A 17,121-nucleotide genomic window follows, 5' to 3' on the forward strand; every position below is an offset into this window, starting at 1 on the left:
TTCCAATGTCTTTGTAGTGCCCAAGAAACCTGGGTCAAGGCAGATTCATTTTTGACATTAAATTTCTCAACAGATACACTTTCGTCTATAAATTCCACATGAAATTGCTACGATCTCTTATGTATTTGATACAGTAAGAATTTCTTTCCTTGTGGATACCCGGAATTAGTAACTGTACATCACTCCCACTAATTATTTCTGCACTTTACCATCTTGGAACTCTACTTTTATTGTCCTATCATTCAGGCAACTACTAGCACCAAGAGTATTCATGTAAACCATGGGATCACAGTGATAGCCTACGTGATTGGCCAGTGGCCAATGGAGCGTCCAGTGAGGCCATCTTACTCAATCTTCAAATCACCCTGGACACTCTTTTTTCGATTATTAACAGCAGTAAAGCCTCCATAGCTCCTTCTCAAAAGATGGTCTTGGGGATACAGTGAACAAGCTGACCCTACAGCTATGGATTGTAGACCTCTGGAAATGCAGTGCGGCATCAATCGGGCTACGTGAAATTTCTGGATACTATGGTGTCTAAGCGTTTAAGCAACATATTTCCAGCTCCACATGAGAACTTGGCTATTCTATTACAATGGAACACATTCTGGCTCTCCTTGGATTGGCATATAGTCCTTACTCAAATGTGATGCAGGTTCGGGCTGCTTCTGGTGGTTCAGTTCAACAATGCCATGGGAGTTCTGTATACAATTTACCGAAGGGGCTCTAGTAGCATAGTGTCAAGAATCCTGACATGAGTAGAATACCATGTACCCACTCTCCTGCAATACACATCCTGGGAATCAAAAACTGGTTGGACAGCTTTTTTCCAGTCATACAGGAGAAACCCAAGTGAGTGTATGTGACCACTGGGGGATGCTAGACCTAGACATTATGGCACTAGGCTACAATCACAAAGTCAAACAGTTTGTCACCCTATCTAGGGAACCACTAAAAGTCAGCACTAATGTCCAGGTGGTGCCATGGTTCCAGTACAAACTAATTTACATATTCTCTCCTCTGGCTCTCCTTTCCTGAGTGAACAAAATTATTCTCCACACCTTCATTGGCTCTGAAGCCTGGGATGCCAGTGTATTCAATCTTCTGGCCATCCTCTCGGCCACAAGTGTTTACGATGACAGACTACATGGTTGTTTTGAAACCAGTCTTTGAAGCATATGTTTTCTGAGAATTTTTCATTCATGCTTTGCCAAAGGCTCACAAACCAAATCATCTTCATCTTGCATTTACCATTGAACCTGGAAAATGCACTTCCAGTGGTGTGAGAAGCAGGCATAATGTCCTCACACCCTTGCCTTTGTCAGACTTATTGGTTTCTTTTAATCTGCCCTGGATCAGATGCTTGAATTACACTCCTTGATTGACCAGGTCTTCTGCTCTGCTCTGTCAGTTCTGTTTCAATGACTCTTATCTTCCAACACTCATGTTCATAGTTTTCTCCAGGGAGAGGAAGACGTATTCTCCCTCCCCCATAATAACCTGTAGACCTAGTGTTAGATTTACGACTTATAAGAGATCAGTTCTAACTCTTTTTAGATAGTTTCGTCTCAACTTCTTCCCTCGAAGGTGGCCTTTTTAGTTGCTTTAATATCCACCGGAAGAGTTTGAGCTGGTGACTCCCTTCCTGGTGCTTTATCATGTTAGGGAAATAATTTGCCTTTTTCCTGACTATTTGGCAAAAGTGCTTTCTCCGATTCACAGATGTCATCTGTCCATTCTTATGTGTCTCACCTGGGAGATGGCCCTGTGTAAACTGAATGTAGTGCAAGCCCTTCGTGTTTACCTGTCCATCACAGCTTCCTTCCATAGAATTAATTCCGTCGAGATCACAGAATGTTTGATAGTTGGATCTGCCCTATTGACGAGGTGTATTCACTCACCCTTCCATGTCAACATTTCATGGGCTTTTCATCGCTATCATTACCGCATTCACTAAATTCGACAGAGTTATCATGACGACCTCTTTGGGCACTAGTTTCATCCATAAGGTCATTCAATCGGCAATAATTTAGGCTCGTCCGATGCTGCTCGGAACCATGCACCTTTAAAGCCACGCTCGCGATGAAAGTAGCAAGAACGAGACTTGTTTTGTTTATGGCTTTTTTTTTCACTTATCGTAAAGTCTTTTCATATTGAGTTTATTAGGAGACACAAATTCCACCCCTTGTTACAATCTATGCTATGACGGCTGGCTGGTACCTTGAGTTCAATCAGTCAAGTTTTATGGGTTTTGGGGGGTTTTTTGTTTTTTGTTTTTGTTTTCTTCCTGTAAAATCCTTGTATTTGGATTTCATTGACCTGAAGTTGTTACTGAAATTCCTTAGTTTCTTCTAATATCATTTATATTTTACAGTAGGGAGTATTGCTTTATATATTTACAAACACTATTTAATGAGTCTCTTGATTTTTGTTTTTAGGACCCAACCTTTAAACCCTGTCAGATGAAGACACACTTTTCCTTGCCATTTCCAGTAAACTATATTGGTGAATGTATAAGGACTGTCCCTTACATGCATGCTGACTACGCCAGGTAACCTAAAATAAAAAAATATCCCTAGTCAACCCAAACTTGATTTTATGCTGCTGTTGTGCAACATTTTTATCATGTAGAATGCTCTTTGCTTTGTGATTTTATGCACCTCCACGTAGACCGACCCAAAGGACAAAAAAGCAGAAGGTGGAACGGATCTGAAAAATAAAATAAAATAATAATGTTCATGTTACATAAATGCGCAGTCATCCTTTTATACAAACCTTTTTAGCAAATTATTTTCTGGGGGGTTTCTGTTCTAGATTAGACTACATTTCGGTGTGTTCTGTTTTGATATTTTGTGGCAGATTCAATTCCTCGTGTTCTTTGTGGGCCGCACACTATTACCGTTACTATGGTAATAGCTGTGTATTACCATTACTACGGTAATTTCAATGCTGATTTTGCTAGCCGTTCTTTCAGCTGCAAGCAAAAAATGTTTAAATTACTGTAATAAAGGTAATGCGCGGCCTGCGTTCTAAAGAATAACGTGGGGAATTGAATCTGCCTCTTTGTCTCGTCGAGAGAAACCTGAAAATTAGAATTTGTCACTTTCATTTAGGCTTCGTATACTTGCACGGATAATGACTGCTAAGTTTCTCCATGGGGAAATCCGGGAAAAAGGAGGAGCCTATGGGGGAGGTGCTAAACTGAGCTTTGATGGCGTGTTCACCTTCTATTCCTATCGGTGAGAATATGAAACATTTTTGTAAGCTTGAAAATTGTGGTAAATACAGAGTTTTATATAGTTGTTATACATTTCTCTTTTTTACTTATTTCTCAGTGATCCAAATTCTCTGTCAACATTGGCCACGTTTGGAAAGGCAATTGATTGGGCCAAATCTGGAAAATTTACCTTAGAAGACATAGATGAAGCCAAATTGTCTGTATTTTCAGCAGTGGATTCTCCTGTTGCTCCTTCTGACAAAGGTACATCTGGAGTTTGGAGCGTTAATGTGCACCTGACGCATACAAAGTAATCTGAACCACTTCATGAGAACGCAGCCTAGCACTTCACTATGGAGCAAGAAGCAGCCGTTTTGTAACTTGAATCAACATTTATGAGCATGCAGCCTATGAATTCATTAGGCACTTTGTCTTCATGCGAGTTGATGGTAACAAGTGCTACATTCTTATGGTTATTCATTTGTACCTCAAACTACTATATCAATTAAAACAAAGCGATGTTGGGGTTCTTTCAGAAACTTACTAAACCAGTCAGAGCAAGAATTTGATGTTTTACTTTGTTTGAGAAACTATAAAGGGATTTGATGCATAGACCAAAAGATGGGCCTGTTGTATTTGACATTTGACCATTTTTTCTGTTCATCTTAGTCCTTTTATTGTTCTATCTCACTATAGCCACTAGGTGGCCATGCAGACTCTCATTATGCAGCCATACATTTAGTAAAAGGTGTGCCCTTTAACTTCTCCAGTCTAGGAGGCTTTTTGATTGTGCAATCTTTTTACAGCTGTGGTAATTCTGACATATGCTAATGACTACTCACTTTTGTAACAGATAATACCTTCTATGACCTGCTCCCAGAAGTTATTAAATCTCCTGCTAATACCACATTTTACATGTGAGAACATTCAACATAATTGCACATCATCTTTTGTGTGAGGAGGTTAAAGTACATCTCTCGCCTACACCGTACAGACATTTTGTGAGTTGAGCCATTATTCATTAGAATGCAGCTCAGTTGACGAAATCAGTGACAGAAAATCAGCTTCCATTGTTTGGGCAACAGGTACCCAGTTAATAGTTACTGAGAAATGTACCTTCTGTGAAGTTTCATTACTGTAACATCATTTATGTAACTGTGACTTCACCAGTGTTTTCATCCTGTGTTGAACATACATTTTTATATTTTAGGCATGAGTCTTTTTCTCCATGGCGTAAGTGATGAGATGCGACAGAAACATAGAGAGCAACTGTTTGCAGTTAGCCATTCAGATCTGACCAATGTTGTTGGCAGGTGAGTTTGTTCCTTCAGTTGGCAATGTGCCTCTCGAGGATAACCTATGCTCCTACCGATGAGGAATAATAATCCTCACCTTACATCTTTTTGGATAGATATATCTCATGACCATTGCCAGCCATTCATAGATTTGCCGGATTCTTTGGTTATATGGAAATGACTTATAGCTTATTATACAGTGCAGGAGAACTGCATGGGAAAGTGGGTCTACAGATCCATACAATTCATTATGATCAACAATACCTTTTAACAGCAACATTTGTAGTTGCTAACCTTTTGTAGAATTTTGGCATTAAAAAGGAATGCACAAGAACCCATATTAACCCCTTACTTGCCAGGGTACTTTGTGACAAGACACAGTTTAGCATTTTCTTCGAAGCTACAAAGTGCTGGTTAAATGACAATATTTTATTTTCTATTTTATTTTTTTTGGGCAGCAGAGTGCATATTTTTTTTTTTTTTTGTGACAAAAAAAAACACTACCAAAAAGCCTTATTTAATAGTCTTTATTTTTTTAGTGTTAGAATAAGCTTAATTTAGATGTGCATGGTAAAAATAAAAAAAATATTTTCCCTGATTTATACTCTAACAGGATGAATAAAAGGAATACATTTAAGGGTGCAGTAATTGTTTCTTTGGCACCTTGGATTAGATTTATTAAAAATCGTGTTTGGCAGTGGTTTTAAATTGCTGCACATCCACTGCGCTATAGCAAGGGCAAACGCAGGATTTGTAGAGGGGGGTTTCCACACCATGCCGCCAGTGGGCGTGATCAGCATGCATGGGATATGGCTATAATTTTAGACAGTGCTTGGCTGCTCTCCAACTCTTCCTATCCCCATAATATACATGGGCAATGCTGCGTGCACTACTGTTAGGTGCTCGCAGCTCTCCCTTTACAAGCAGAGCTGTGTGAAGCGGGGACAGGGTCCAGCCACCTCAATTATACAGTTCCCCAGGCTTGGAGGGGGGTTCCAGACACTAGGAAACCCCCCCCCCTCAGTTTGCCTATGTATAGTGTTTCAAACCACTGTATTTAGGGCGGTTTGAGGATGGAATGTTAAACTGCTGGTAATGTGTAGTGGATAAGTCAAAACCAGCAGAGAGAAGCAGTTTGAATTAATTAATGTATTTTTTTTTTTTATAAAGACCTACTGCGTTGATGGATGTCCAGACCCAGGTGTTTAGATTTAAAGCCCTTGCCATCATTGAAAAAAAGACATTGGGTAGGAGTTAATGTGTCAAGTGATATTATAATTACTACTGGTATATGTTTGTGTGTTTTCTCCTGTAGGTATCTAGCTATTGGTCAGTGCACCCATGGAGCAGCTATTTTGGGGCCTGAAAACGCAAGTGTTGCAAAAGATCCATCTTGGATTATTAGATGAGATTATTCTTCACAAAGAAGATGGAATTTCAAGTTTATTAGTCCTTTTAAAGGATATCTATTTAAATGCTTATCAAGTCATTATGGATTTTATTTTTTAAACTCTTAACACTTCTTGTAATGCCAAACAGTAAATCTGACAACACAATCTACATTAATGTGTCTTTTAGCAGTTGCTTCTGACTGGTCTGTCCTCTCACATTGTCTTACTATAGCGCACACATCCACCTCCATGAAGAAAGCAAGTACCACATTTTTATCACAAAGTTTAACAAAAAAAATCCAAAATGTTGGTAAGTAATATAAGACTTTTCAGATTAATAAAACTTTTCAATATGTAATGGCTCCTCTTCTGTTTCAAGTGTCAAGCACCAGGTTATTTTGTGGGGCTGTTCTCAAGTGTACTTGTGTATGAAGGGCTGGAGTCAGATTCACCGTCCCTCCAGACTATATCGGCTACTGACGCGTTTCATAAATTTTTTATTGAAAAACTTCTGCAAGGATATGGGGTACAGAAAATAAGCACTGACGCGTTTTTGGGCTACAGCTCATTGTAAATCTCCTGAACACTGGTGTCTAAGCCCTGTGCCATACATTGCTCATAAATTGAATGTACTGTTCCTTTATTGAACATTATACTGGATTGGCAGTTCAACATCATTTTGTGTCAAACCCAATGGACTATGTTTATATTGTCATCGGTGGACAAATCTTTTTATACAGTTTTTGTAGCCTAAACAATTTAGTAGTCTATTTGATGAAAAGCTGGGGTCAGAGGAAGTCTTCTCAAATGTGGAAGTGGAACTAAATGCAAAAGTAAATGAAAGCACTTATGCTAACTGGAGACTGCTAGGATCATTTATCTGCTGTATATGAGATCAAACCTTTATTTGACAACAGAAATACTTTGCTGCAATTAACATTTTTTAGGTAAGTGTAGCAACTATATACACATAAGAGTTGCAAAAACCTGCTGTAGTATAATGGGTGTTAACAGGACAGTTCTTTTTTTTTTTTTTTTTTTTGGCTTGTTTTATTTATTTTTTACAAAAGTGACTTTAAGTGATGCCTTTAGTGACTTCATTTCATCAGGACAATTCATCCAAGATGAGGAGAAATCCATCTTTTTTTTCCATATGGTGAGCCTGGTTAAAAACTGCCTTAAGATTGCATTGGTCAAAACAAGTTTATATAAATTATTCACATGGAAGTAACTGAAATTGAGGCAAAGATTTTTTACTCACCGTAAAATCATTTCTCTTTCATCCTATCTAGGGGACATTGCTACCATGGGTTGTATGAGGGGAGCGTGAAGTTGGCACCTAACTAGTTAACTTGTTTAATGTATCAATGCTGAAAACCCCTCCCCTCTACAACCCTTCCCTTGCAGTTCCTCAGCTTAGATTAGGTGCCCAAGGGAGTTGGGCTTACTTTTTGTGCTAGTAGATTTTTAATTTTATTTTACTTTTATATTACTTTTATTTTTTTAGGGTACTATTTTTATTTTTTACTTGGATCTGAGGAGTATGTTCTACAGATAAAGAGCACACTCCTATTGGGCAGTGAAACTACTCTGTCTTGTGAGAGCCGAACGGCTCTCACTGATAGAGCTGGCACTGTTTTTAAAAGTGCTGACAGGCGGCTTAATTAAGCCGGTGTCACACTCACAGCCTCCCGAAAACCGGCGCTGCTTTCACAGGCATAGAGTTCCGGTACTCGGTGGGCACCATCTTGCTGGGGCATACCAAGTTTCCCCCCTCGGAGAAAGGAGGGGGGGATACTTGGTTTAAGCTGCAGGATTTGTTTTTGTGAGGACATCGGAGGATAAATCATTCGGTGACTGCCTCAATATAAGGAATACAGCACTGACTTAACGAGCAGCAGCAGGACATGTCGGGGGAGGAGCTAAAGAATATAGAACTCCTCCACCTCTTCCATATACATGGAGAATCCCATCTGCGCCCCAAAGGAATTGCCCGGGAAGGCAGACTTCCTCAGCTGACACCATCTTCCGGGGACGCTGCTGATTGACAACTCTCCTGCATATCGAAGCTAAGTACCATTATGATATACCTTTCTATTCATATTAGATGGAGGGATATGTTGGTTTATGTGTGCAAGTAGTAATAAAATCAATTTGTTTTCTACTTAGCCATCTTACATCCTTTTATATGCTGGTTACAATATACAACTTTTACTGTTATTAGTTGCTATACTTGTATTTAATCAAGCTATATATTGTGTGACTGTATTGCTATTGCTTAAATGTGGTTTTCCTCTTAAACAAATATGTCAGATAAGGGAAAAACACTACTTACAAAATATTTCACTTGTTCAAATTGTAAGGCTAAGTTGCCTATTGACCAAAATTGGTCCCGGGTGCACTTTGTACTGACTGTGACGCAGGGTCGCTCACTACGCAGCCCTAGTCTAAAGCACAACCACTACCAGAGGAACCCGCGCGGTCGGTTACTTCTCTGGTTCAACTACTTACTAAGCCTACGGGGTTAACCATGGTTTATATTGTTCTCCCTGCCAATTCAGTGCAAACTGCCCTTCCTGTGGCATTAGAGATGCCAGTGACAGCTGGGACATCAGAAGTGATTGTGACAGGTCCATCATCCGCTGACTCGAACCAGGTCTTACCTCTGGAAAACCAGCGTGGTCCTTGGTCAGAGGCCTGGATATACTAAGCCATTTTTTAGAGGCTCCAGAATCTGGACTCTCTACAAATTATAGATCTTTTGGTCTACAAATACTCTCCTATCCCTCTCTAATTCTGAGGGGTCATCAGAATAACGGAGCCAGGCCATTTTTGACTCAAATTCTACGCAGGTCATGAGCCTGGAAGAATTGTCTAAATATCAGGGCATGGATGATCTGGTCTTAGCAGTGACGAAAGCCTTGGACCTTTTAGGGATTTGGATGAGTCCAAATATTCGGATCAGGGTCTATCTGTTTTCCTCTGTCAGTGAAATTAAGAGGAATAGCAGAAGCAGCTTGGAAACACCAAACCAAAAGTTTACGATCTCGGGGAGATTCATTACCCTGTACTTGCTTCAGGAAGACAACCTGGCCCGCTGGGAGCAGGCGCCTCTGTCGGACCCATGTTTTCATCTGCGTGGATTGCCAGAGGGATGAAAGCATGGGCAGATCAATTGGCCGGGGGACTGCAGGATTCAGAATTGCTTCCCCTTGCATTTATAGGAAGCCTCTAGATACTTATATTAGGCGGCCCAATATGCAGCCTCTGGTTTTTGTTTTTTTGGGGGGTTTTTTCTCCATACCGGTGTCCGCGGTGACAGCGAAAAGGACCCTATGGCTGAAGTCCTGGGACGCAGATACAGAATCTAAAAGATCTATTAAAACATTATCATATTCAGGCGAAACTTTGGCCCTAAATTGAACAATATAATTTGCCAGACCACGGGTGGCAAATGCACTTTTCTGCCAGTGAATGTTTCGAAGGAAAAACCTGGATTTGGCTCCTTTAGGCAGACCTTTTGGGGAGCTCCTTTGATAGTGGTCAGACAACTAGAGGCAGACCGACTGGTAGCAGGGGACACTTTTATAGAGGTAGGTCCTCCCTCTCTACGAGACGGCAGTCTGCAAAAGCTACGGAAAAATAAACAGCATCCTGTTATCCAACCCTTCTTGCGGCAGCAGTTGGGGGACGATGGAGTCTGTTCAAAGAACAGTGGATAGAGGTTTGGGACTCGTATCATGACGAGAGGGTACATAATAGACCTATCAAGTCCAGCCCCTCGTCGGTTTGCAACATCATTACCCTGCGAGCCAGAAAGGAGACGGGTGATGCAGCTCTGTGTCGTTTCTCTCTTTCTGCAGGAGTCATTTGCAGGATACCAGACAAGACACGGGTTTTATTCAAGCCTGTGTTTGATCCTGATGCCGGATAGACCATTCAAAACCATCTTATATTTAATAAAGTTAAATCTACACCTAAGGGTGGACAGGTCACTTCTCGGATTTACAGTAGAATTGGCTCACTACCAGTTGTTTTTGTTTGGGTTTCTTTCTCTCTCTTTCTCTTTCTTTCTCCTGCCAGAGAATGATTTTCTGGTTTCTCCCTGAGGACAGGGCCAGGTCATTACGAGAAGTAACTACACAGATCCTGGCCACTTACAGTCCGACCATCCACTTATGTATGCTTCTCCTAGTGAAGATGGTGTTGACCTTCGAAACAATTCCTTGAGGTCTGTTCCATTTCCGCTGTTTCCAGTGGAACCTCTTATCAAAGTGGTCAGATTCCCATCTGCATTATGAACTCCAGAAGATTTGCTTGTCTCTATAAGCGAGGGTGTCTCTTCTTTGGTGGTTGGTCCAGGATTACCTGGCAGTCGGCAGGTCCTTTGCCCATGGTCCTGGGTCATAGTGACCACAGACGCCAGCTTCACGGGCTGCGTAAAGATGGCCCTTCATTTACGGCTGCAAGAACTTTGGTCGACTCTGGAGTCATCTCTGTCATAGTGTCGGCTGTGTTTGTATGTGATGCCGGGGGGATGATCACTCCATCCGGAGGTTTTTCCAGTCGCTGATTCTGAGATGGGGTCTCTGGGACCTGGATCTCATGGCGTCAATGCACAGCAGAAAAGTTCCAAGTGTCTGCGCAAAGGGCATGTGACGCCCTGGCAGTAGACGTCATGACATTGCCCTAGGACTATAGGTTGGGATATCTATTTACCCCCCCCCTATACACATAATTCTATGCATGCTCAGACAAGTAAGAAAAGGGGGACTCCCAGTGATTTTGCTGGCTCCTGCCGGGCTGTGGATAGTATGGTATGCAGACATATCAAATGATAGTAGGGCAAGTATTACGTCTACCTCGGTGGGATGATCTCCTTCTCCAAGGACCATTCCGACAGCAGGACTTGCCTCGGCTGACTTTAAAGGCATGGCTGTTGAAGCCAACTTTGATGGTCTAGAGTATTCTCTCCTAGAGATGTGAACACGTTGCAAGCTCGTAAGCCAGTTTCTGCTCGTATCCTCCGCCGCATCTGGCGTTCCTTCGTCTTTCCCGGTTCCTGGCATTCCTCCAGGATGGCCTGGTTCCAGGTCTCTGGTTGTGCTCCTTTTAAAAGTACAGATATCAGGCTTTTCATTTTTTTCTTTAATCTTCAATTGGTGGACACGCCGGATATAAGGACGTTTTTTTACGTGGAGTCTTGCATATCCAGCCACCTTATTCCGCCTACCGCACCATGGAATCTCCACCTGGTACATTCAGCAGATCTAAGGTTCTTCATGTGAAAAGTAGCGTTCCTTCTGGCGATAGCATCGGCTCGCAGAGTGTCAGAGTTGGGAGCTTTTTCTTGATGGGAGCCATATTGGTTTTCACAAGGAAAAAGTAGTTCTGTGGACTATTCTTTCATACCGAAGGTGGCTTCAGCATTTCACATGAACCAAAGGATTGTGGTTTCACTGTTTCAGACAGGGGTTTCGTCTTCCAACCAGAATTCGATGGAGTGTTTAGATATGGTCAGGGCTCTCTGAATTTTTGTGGGGAGGATCTCCCACATTTGACGCACAGATTCCTTATCCTTTTTAATTCATATAAGAGGATGGCCAGCCTCAAAGCAATCCATTGCAAGATGGATTAATGCAATCATTTAGGCAGGTTTACATCGGTGCTGACCGGCCTGTGTCAGGTTGAATTATTACCCATGCTACCCATTTGGTGGGGGCATCTTAAGCAGCGAGACATGGGGGCTCAGCGGACCAGCTTTGCAAAGCAGCCACCTGGTCCTTGGTCCATTCTTTGACAAAAATGTATCAATTCCATATCTTTGCGTCTACAGACGGCAATTTTGGCCGTAGTGCTCTACGTGCCAGGCTGTTGGAATGGTCCCACCCTTAGGGGGCTGCTTTAGAACGTCTCCATGGTAGCAGTGTCCCCCAGATAAGATGAAAGAGGATTTTTACATTTACGATTAATCCGTTTCTCTGATTCCATCTGGGGGACACTGCGTTCCCTTCCTTTTGTTCTTTATTTGTTTGGCCTATCTTCCTTGGGACTTTCTAGTTAAACTGAGGAACTGCAGGGGGAAGGTTGTAGAGGGGTGGGGTTGTCAGCATTGATACATTAAACAAGTTAACTAGTTAGGTGCCAACTCCACGCTCCGTTCATACAACCCATGGTAATAGTGTCCCCTAGATGGAATCGGAGAAATGGGTTTATCATAAGTATAAAAATCCTCTTTTCTCTTACTCCATTGGGGGGACACTGCGAGACATTGGGTGTAGTACGTGGGACTAGGAGTTCAGGCACTTTATCAACTTTTTTGTTACTCACACTCCTCCCCTACTATGCCCCTCCTCTCCAGACCTCAGTTTTGTATAACCAAGCCAGGAAGAAAGGAGAAGTAATATAGAAAATAGCACCAAAACCAGCACTACTTTCAGAACAAGGGAGGGTGCGCAGTGTCCCCCAATGGAGTAAGAAAAATTGATTTTATGGTGAATAAAAATCTTTTCTCTTTCCTACCATTGGGGGCCACTGCGAGACTTTGGGACATACCAAAGCTTACTCTAAGGGAGGGATTGCTCTGGAACGGCTGCTCGCAACATCCTGCGCCCAAAGCTCGCTTCAAAGAAACTGGAGAAGTAGGCGTTGCCATCCTGCACAACAGCTTTACCGAAGCACCCTGACATGCCGTCCAAGAAGCGCCAACCATTCTGGAGAGTGAGCTCTAAAGTCACCAGAACCGGATAAGGGGCACGAACATCCCACAGAACGGAGGAAGGGATGTAGCGGGCATGAGACTGTCTGGAAACTGACCAGTCCCGCTATTAAGTGTCCAAAAGGACGAAGAAGACATAAGTTACAGGGGTAGAAACCCTGCGGTCAATCTGACACTGAAGAGCACGAACTGCCTACAGTCGAATAAGCGCGTCACGCGAAAAGAAGGAAGAATAAATGAATGCTTGACCACAAGCTTCTGAGTCAAGTGAAATGCAGATAATATCTTCTGAACCAATAGTGGCCGGAGGGACACCCCTCTCTATCCTCCTGGAAAAGTAAAATGTGGGATTAAAATCCACACACTCCACCAAACCCCTGCGAACAGGGGCGATATGTAAGGGAACACACCTACCCCGGTGACCTGAGAAATAAGTATGGCCGCCCTGGGGACAAAGTCCAAAGTGCACCCAAGCCTCCAGGGCAAAGGACGTGTCTGTGAAAAGACCATACCCCATGGTAAATTGCCTGCCTGCCGAGACTCTGCCTCCCACTTATTAATGCCGGACTAATGGACAAAGGTATGGGAACGACACTGCTCAGGCTAGCATGGTCGACTCTCACACTGCTCTCGGGCCGCGTGTTTCCCCGTGATGCTACAGAAATGTAACCGCCGTGGCATTATCTGACTGATTGTCTAGCGTATGTGTCCTGTGAACCCTGAGCACCGGCTTGAAAAAACAGTCTTTGGGAGGACTCAAAAAGCCCCTGGAACCCTAATGATCTTATTAATCTGCTAACATCTAACAGACTAGAGCCTGTCAGGACCAGGGTCGAGGACCTGGAATAACAGACCTCCATGAAGTTTCTGCATTTTTCTGTGCTTTTAGGAACCGGATGGTGATTTATCAGTGAGTGAGAGCTGACGGAGCAATCGGAAAGTGGTCGCCCAGACAGGGTACTATCGTGATTCGCCGTAGCCCTGCCATGACCGACATAACCTCGGAACCCCCCAATGTGCAGAATGAAAAGGCAGGAACTGAGATTTCTGTAATGCCAAAGGGAAAAAGACACCGGTGCCCCCTTCCCGACTGGTACATGTATGAAGACCTCCATGATGCATATTGAGGCTAGGGGCTCCCTCTGTTCACTACCTGCAATGACTGTGTGTAGTGACTACATCTGAAACAAGAGAATGCAGGCCTGCTGGTTGAGGGACTGCCAGCTGAAATGGAACAAAAGGATCCATCTGTGGGCCAGGAAGAGGTAATAATAAAATGCCCCAACCCTTAGGAACCTAAATACCTGGTGGTATTCCCCACTTAATTGCACCTGTGTAGGTATTATATTCTCCTATGGGAGCCAAGAAGTGAGTATGTGATGGAGGGCAGTGCCCCCAGAAGAAAGGGGGAGGAGGGTTTACGATGGCCCTAGACGTGGTCTAGTGGAGCTGACAGGAAGAGATGTACTCTTACCTTCACTTCACTAGAATTCAGTAAAATTTGAGAAGCTCCGTTATTGGAACGTTCTCCAGAATACCTCTGGGTAACTACTCTGACCATGGACGAATAGGCCTTCTTTTTTTGTTTAGTTTTTTTTCTGAAAACCCAGTTATGACCCTTTTGGGTGTAAACACACTGCCAGCCGAGACTGAGTGGAGGCCAGATTATTCTTTCTGTCCGAGAACACCTTCCATGGGCGCCTGCCCTATGTAGGAATAGCAGAATAAATGAATAGACGAGTCAGAGTTGTTAACCCCAGGGGTTCCTTCCCATCTAACTCTTCTCTCTGCCCGGAGGGGAAAAGGAGATGAGAATTTTGCCAGTGTAATAATAGTTTATTTGGCTTAATGCCAATGGTCAGACACCCCTGCCCAGGGCCGCAGACTCAAGCTCCGCAAGGGTTAGAGTGTGTTTGATGCTTAAGCTGAGACTAACCATCCTGAGAGGGATCTAGAACTTTCAGACTTAACAATGTTTTTGTCAGAAAATTGAGATGCAACTAGCCATCCTCTACCGAGAAATGGACGATATCCTGATCCTGACTGTTGATAACTCTTAAAACCAAAATTATGCTTACTCCTGTGAAATGGTAAGAAAATGTGTGTATGTCGGGGTGGTCTCAAACCGGGACAGAGACATAGCCGCTTCTATCTGGGAAGATGTGCCTGCGACAGATTTGATCTGAGTGGGGTGGGTGTGTAGAAGCGTGAGAAATAGGGGAATTTGCGTGCCTTTTTAGACCCCCAACGTTACTTTAGTGTGTTCGGCCATGGATGCTGGCTGTGACTTAGCTTAGAGTGGCTTGTCCAGAAGTGCTGACACCGAAGTGGGAGCAACTGGTTTGCAGACTTGAGCAATTGGGCTAAGCTGTTCAAAGGACAATCTAAAAATATAGAAATTATATTTAGCACATATGTAATGCAGCTCAGATGTACTAGCGGGACCATATAAACCTAAGGCAATGCCAGGAAAAGTGTCACAGAATAAATCTGTATGTAATCTTGGTACATATATAATGCAGTACAGATGAACTAGTAGGTATCTTACCTCTGGGGGTGCCCTTCTTAGACAATACAATGCTAGGAAAGGGGTTACAGAATAAATCTAATGTTTTGGGCATATATATATTATAGCAATATGGACGTAGTAGCTGGTTTCCTACTTTTGAGATAAATCGAGTATTATCGATGTGGTACATATACAATGCAGTGCAGACATACCAGCGGGTCTCTTACCCGTGGAAGTCCCCTTTTCAGACATAATGTATAGTAGGAAAGCTGTCACAAGATAATAAAGAATAGCATTTGGCACATGTACACGACAGCACAGATGTAACCGAGGATATCTGGACGGTTTCTCTTTGAACATATTTTGAATTCTATATGAAACAACAATCGCAATAGAAAAAAAAACTTTATATATATATATATATATATATAAATATCCATGTATATTATATCAGTATTGTAGGAGTTTACCAAGTGTATATACAAGTTAATCCTAACATTAGCCAGCAATCCCCAGCCTCTAGTCCTGTGTATTTTACAACAGAATAAACAGGCTACCATTCACTGTATATAGAGAAGTATAGAAACACAATGCCAGAATAGTAACTGAGGAGAGGCAGAGCAGGGAAGCAGCATGCCCTTACTGTGTCTGTGTTCCAGTTCCAAAGATGGCCACCATCCGCGCCAGGAAGCTGATAGGGAGGGGAAGGAAGTGACCCTTTTAGATCCTCCCCTGTTTTGGCTGCCTCCATGTATCGCCGATCAGCTTATATTAACATATAGCTGTCGGCTTTCAGAGTCCCCACGCATTGTTAACTGCCCAGGCTGCATACGCTCCACACAATAACTGAATCGCCTCCTAATGAGAGCGATTGTCTCAGTTCCCCAGCTGCTTGTGTCTAGGGGCGGAGTGAACTTGCCGGCATGTTGGGTGGGCGGGTAGGAGAGGCTGCTACAGCTTCACTCCCGCTTACCTACGCTGGGACCCAGAGTAAACAGAGCTGCAGTCTTATTCACTCCTGTGGGTCTCTGGATCGAGTCCTGCGCTGCACCTGAAAAGGAATTTAAATAAAAACATGAAAAACCTACAACTAATACAAGTCTAGGCAGGAGCCTATACCGAAGTGACCTATCTCCTAGGCACTTAGGTCTGAGCTGGAGAGGAGGGGCATAGTAGGGGATGAGTGTCTAAACTCCTAGTCCCACCTACTTTACCCAATGTCTCGCAGTGTCCCCCAATGGCAGGAAAGAAAAAATGTAAAAATATCTCTACCAGTTTTGTTTTTTTGATTTTTATTTATTAACATACCCTTTGATTTTAGAAAGAAATGTTTTTTGATCTATTTGATTAGTGTAATTTCCACAAAAACACCCAACACTTCATGTTGCTTTGCAACAGTACTTTATTGTTTATTACATCACTGTATCTTGTAACTTGACACTGGGGAAATAGAAACAGAAATTGCACATACATAAATGTGGATCCATTCCATCTCCAACACAAAGTGTAATAAACGTATAAATTACACACAACACACAGAGAACATTTGAAATTATTCACATCTGGCAAAATATTGGGAAATAAAATAAACTATGTCAGAGTGAACGCTGTGTTTATGTATCTTTTCTTATAATTTTCTTTAATATATAGATTTTCTTTTACTAAACACTTCCTAGCTTTCAAACATGAGCTGGAAAGGACATTGTGTGCAAATAAAGTGCTGGAACAATATAATTTAAATTACAAAAGATAAAAGTGGTGATTCTATTGCGGTAAAGCACACAATGGAGATAGGCTATGGCTAGGCATGATGATGAGAGTTGGCTTTTAGATGGCTCCAGCTTCTGACTCTTTTGGTCTGCGCACATGAACGTGCTCCAGCTGCCCAGCATCTGAAATGTCATAGCTGGTCTTGTACTTGGCCAGAATTTTCATGAGTGGTCGCAGTTTCAGCCACCACTGCTCCTTTGGAATTCTGTGTCTGGATTTGG

The 17,121-nt window shown here is 42.5% G+C and overlaps 2 protein-coding genes across 4 annotated transcripts in view; one reads left to right on the forward strand and one right to left on the reverse strand.

Moving 5' to 3' along the window:
* The window catches only part of PITRM1 (pitrilysin metallopeptidase 1), a 43,756-nt gene extending 37,495 nt beyond the window's left edge, over window positions 1–6,261 (forward strand). Inside the window, exons 23-27 of the mRNA XM_075212072.1 lie at window positions 2,439–2,551; window positions 3,114–3,239; window positions 3,336–3,481; window positions 4,428–4,530; window positions 5,828–6,261. Of these exons, the coding sequence (XP_075068173.1) occupies window positions 2,439–2,551; window positions 3,114–3,239; window positions 3,336–3,481; window positions 4,428–4,530; window positions 5,828–5,921 (582 nt within the window). The 3' untranslated portion in view covers window positions 5,922–6,261. The remainder of the gene's footprint in view (window positions 1–2,438; window positions 2,552–3,113; window positions 3,240–3,335; window positions 3,482–4,427; window positions 4,531–5,827) is intronic.
* A 10,253-nt stretch (window positions 6,262–16,514) lies between these two features.
* Window positions 16,515–17,121, reverse strand: part of PFKP (phosphofructokinase, platelet) — an 80,806-nt gene continuing 80,199 nt past the window's right edge. For all 3 annotated transcript variants that reach the window (XM_075212073.1, XM_075212074.1, XM_075212075.1), the window contains one exon: window positions 16,515–17,111. In XM_075212073.1, the coding sequence (XP_075068174.1) occupies window positions 16,958–17,111 (154 nt within the window). In that variant the 3' untranslated portion in view covers window positions 16,515–16,957. The remainder of the gene's footprint in view (window positions 17,112–17,121) is intronic.

Source organism: Mixophyes fleayi, chromosome 5 (genome assembly GCF_038048845.1).
Source record: "Mixophyes fleayi isolate aMixFle1 chromosome 5, aMixFle1.hap1, whole genome shotgun sequence".
Lineage (NCBI taxonomy): Eukaryota > Metazoa > Chordata > Amphibia > Anura > Limnodynastidae > Mixophyes > Mixophyes fleayi.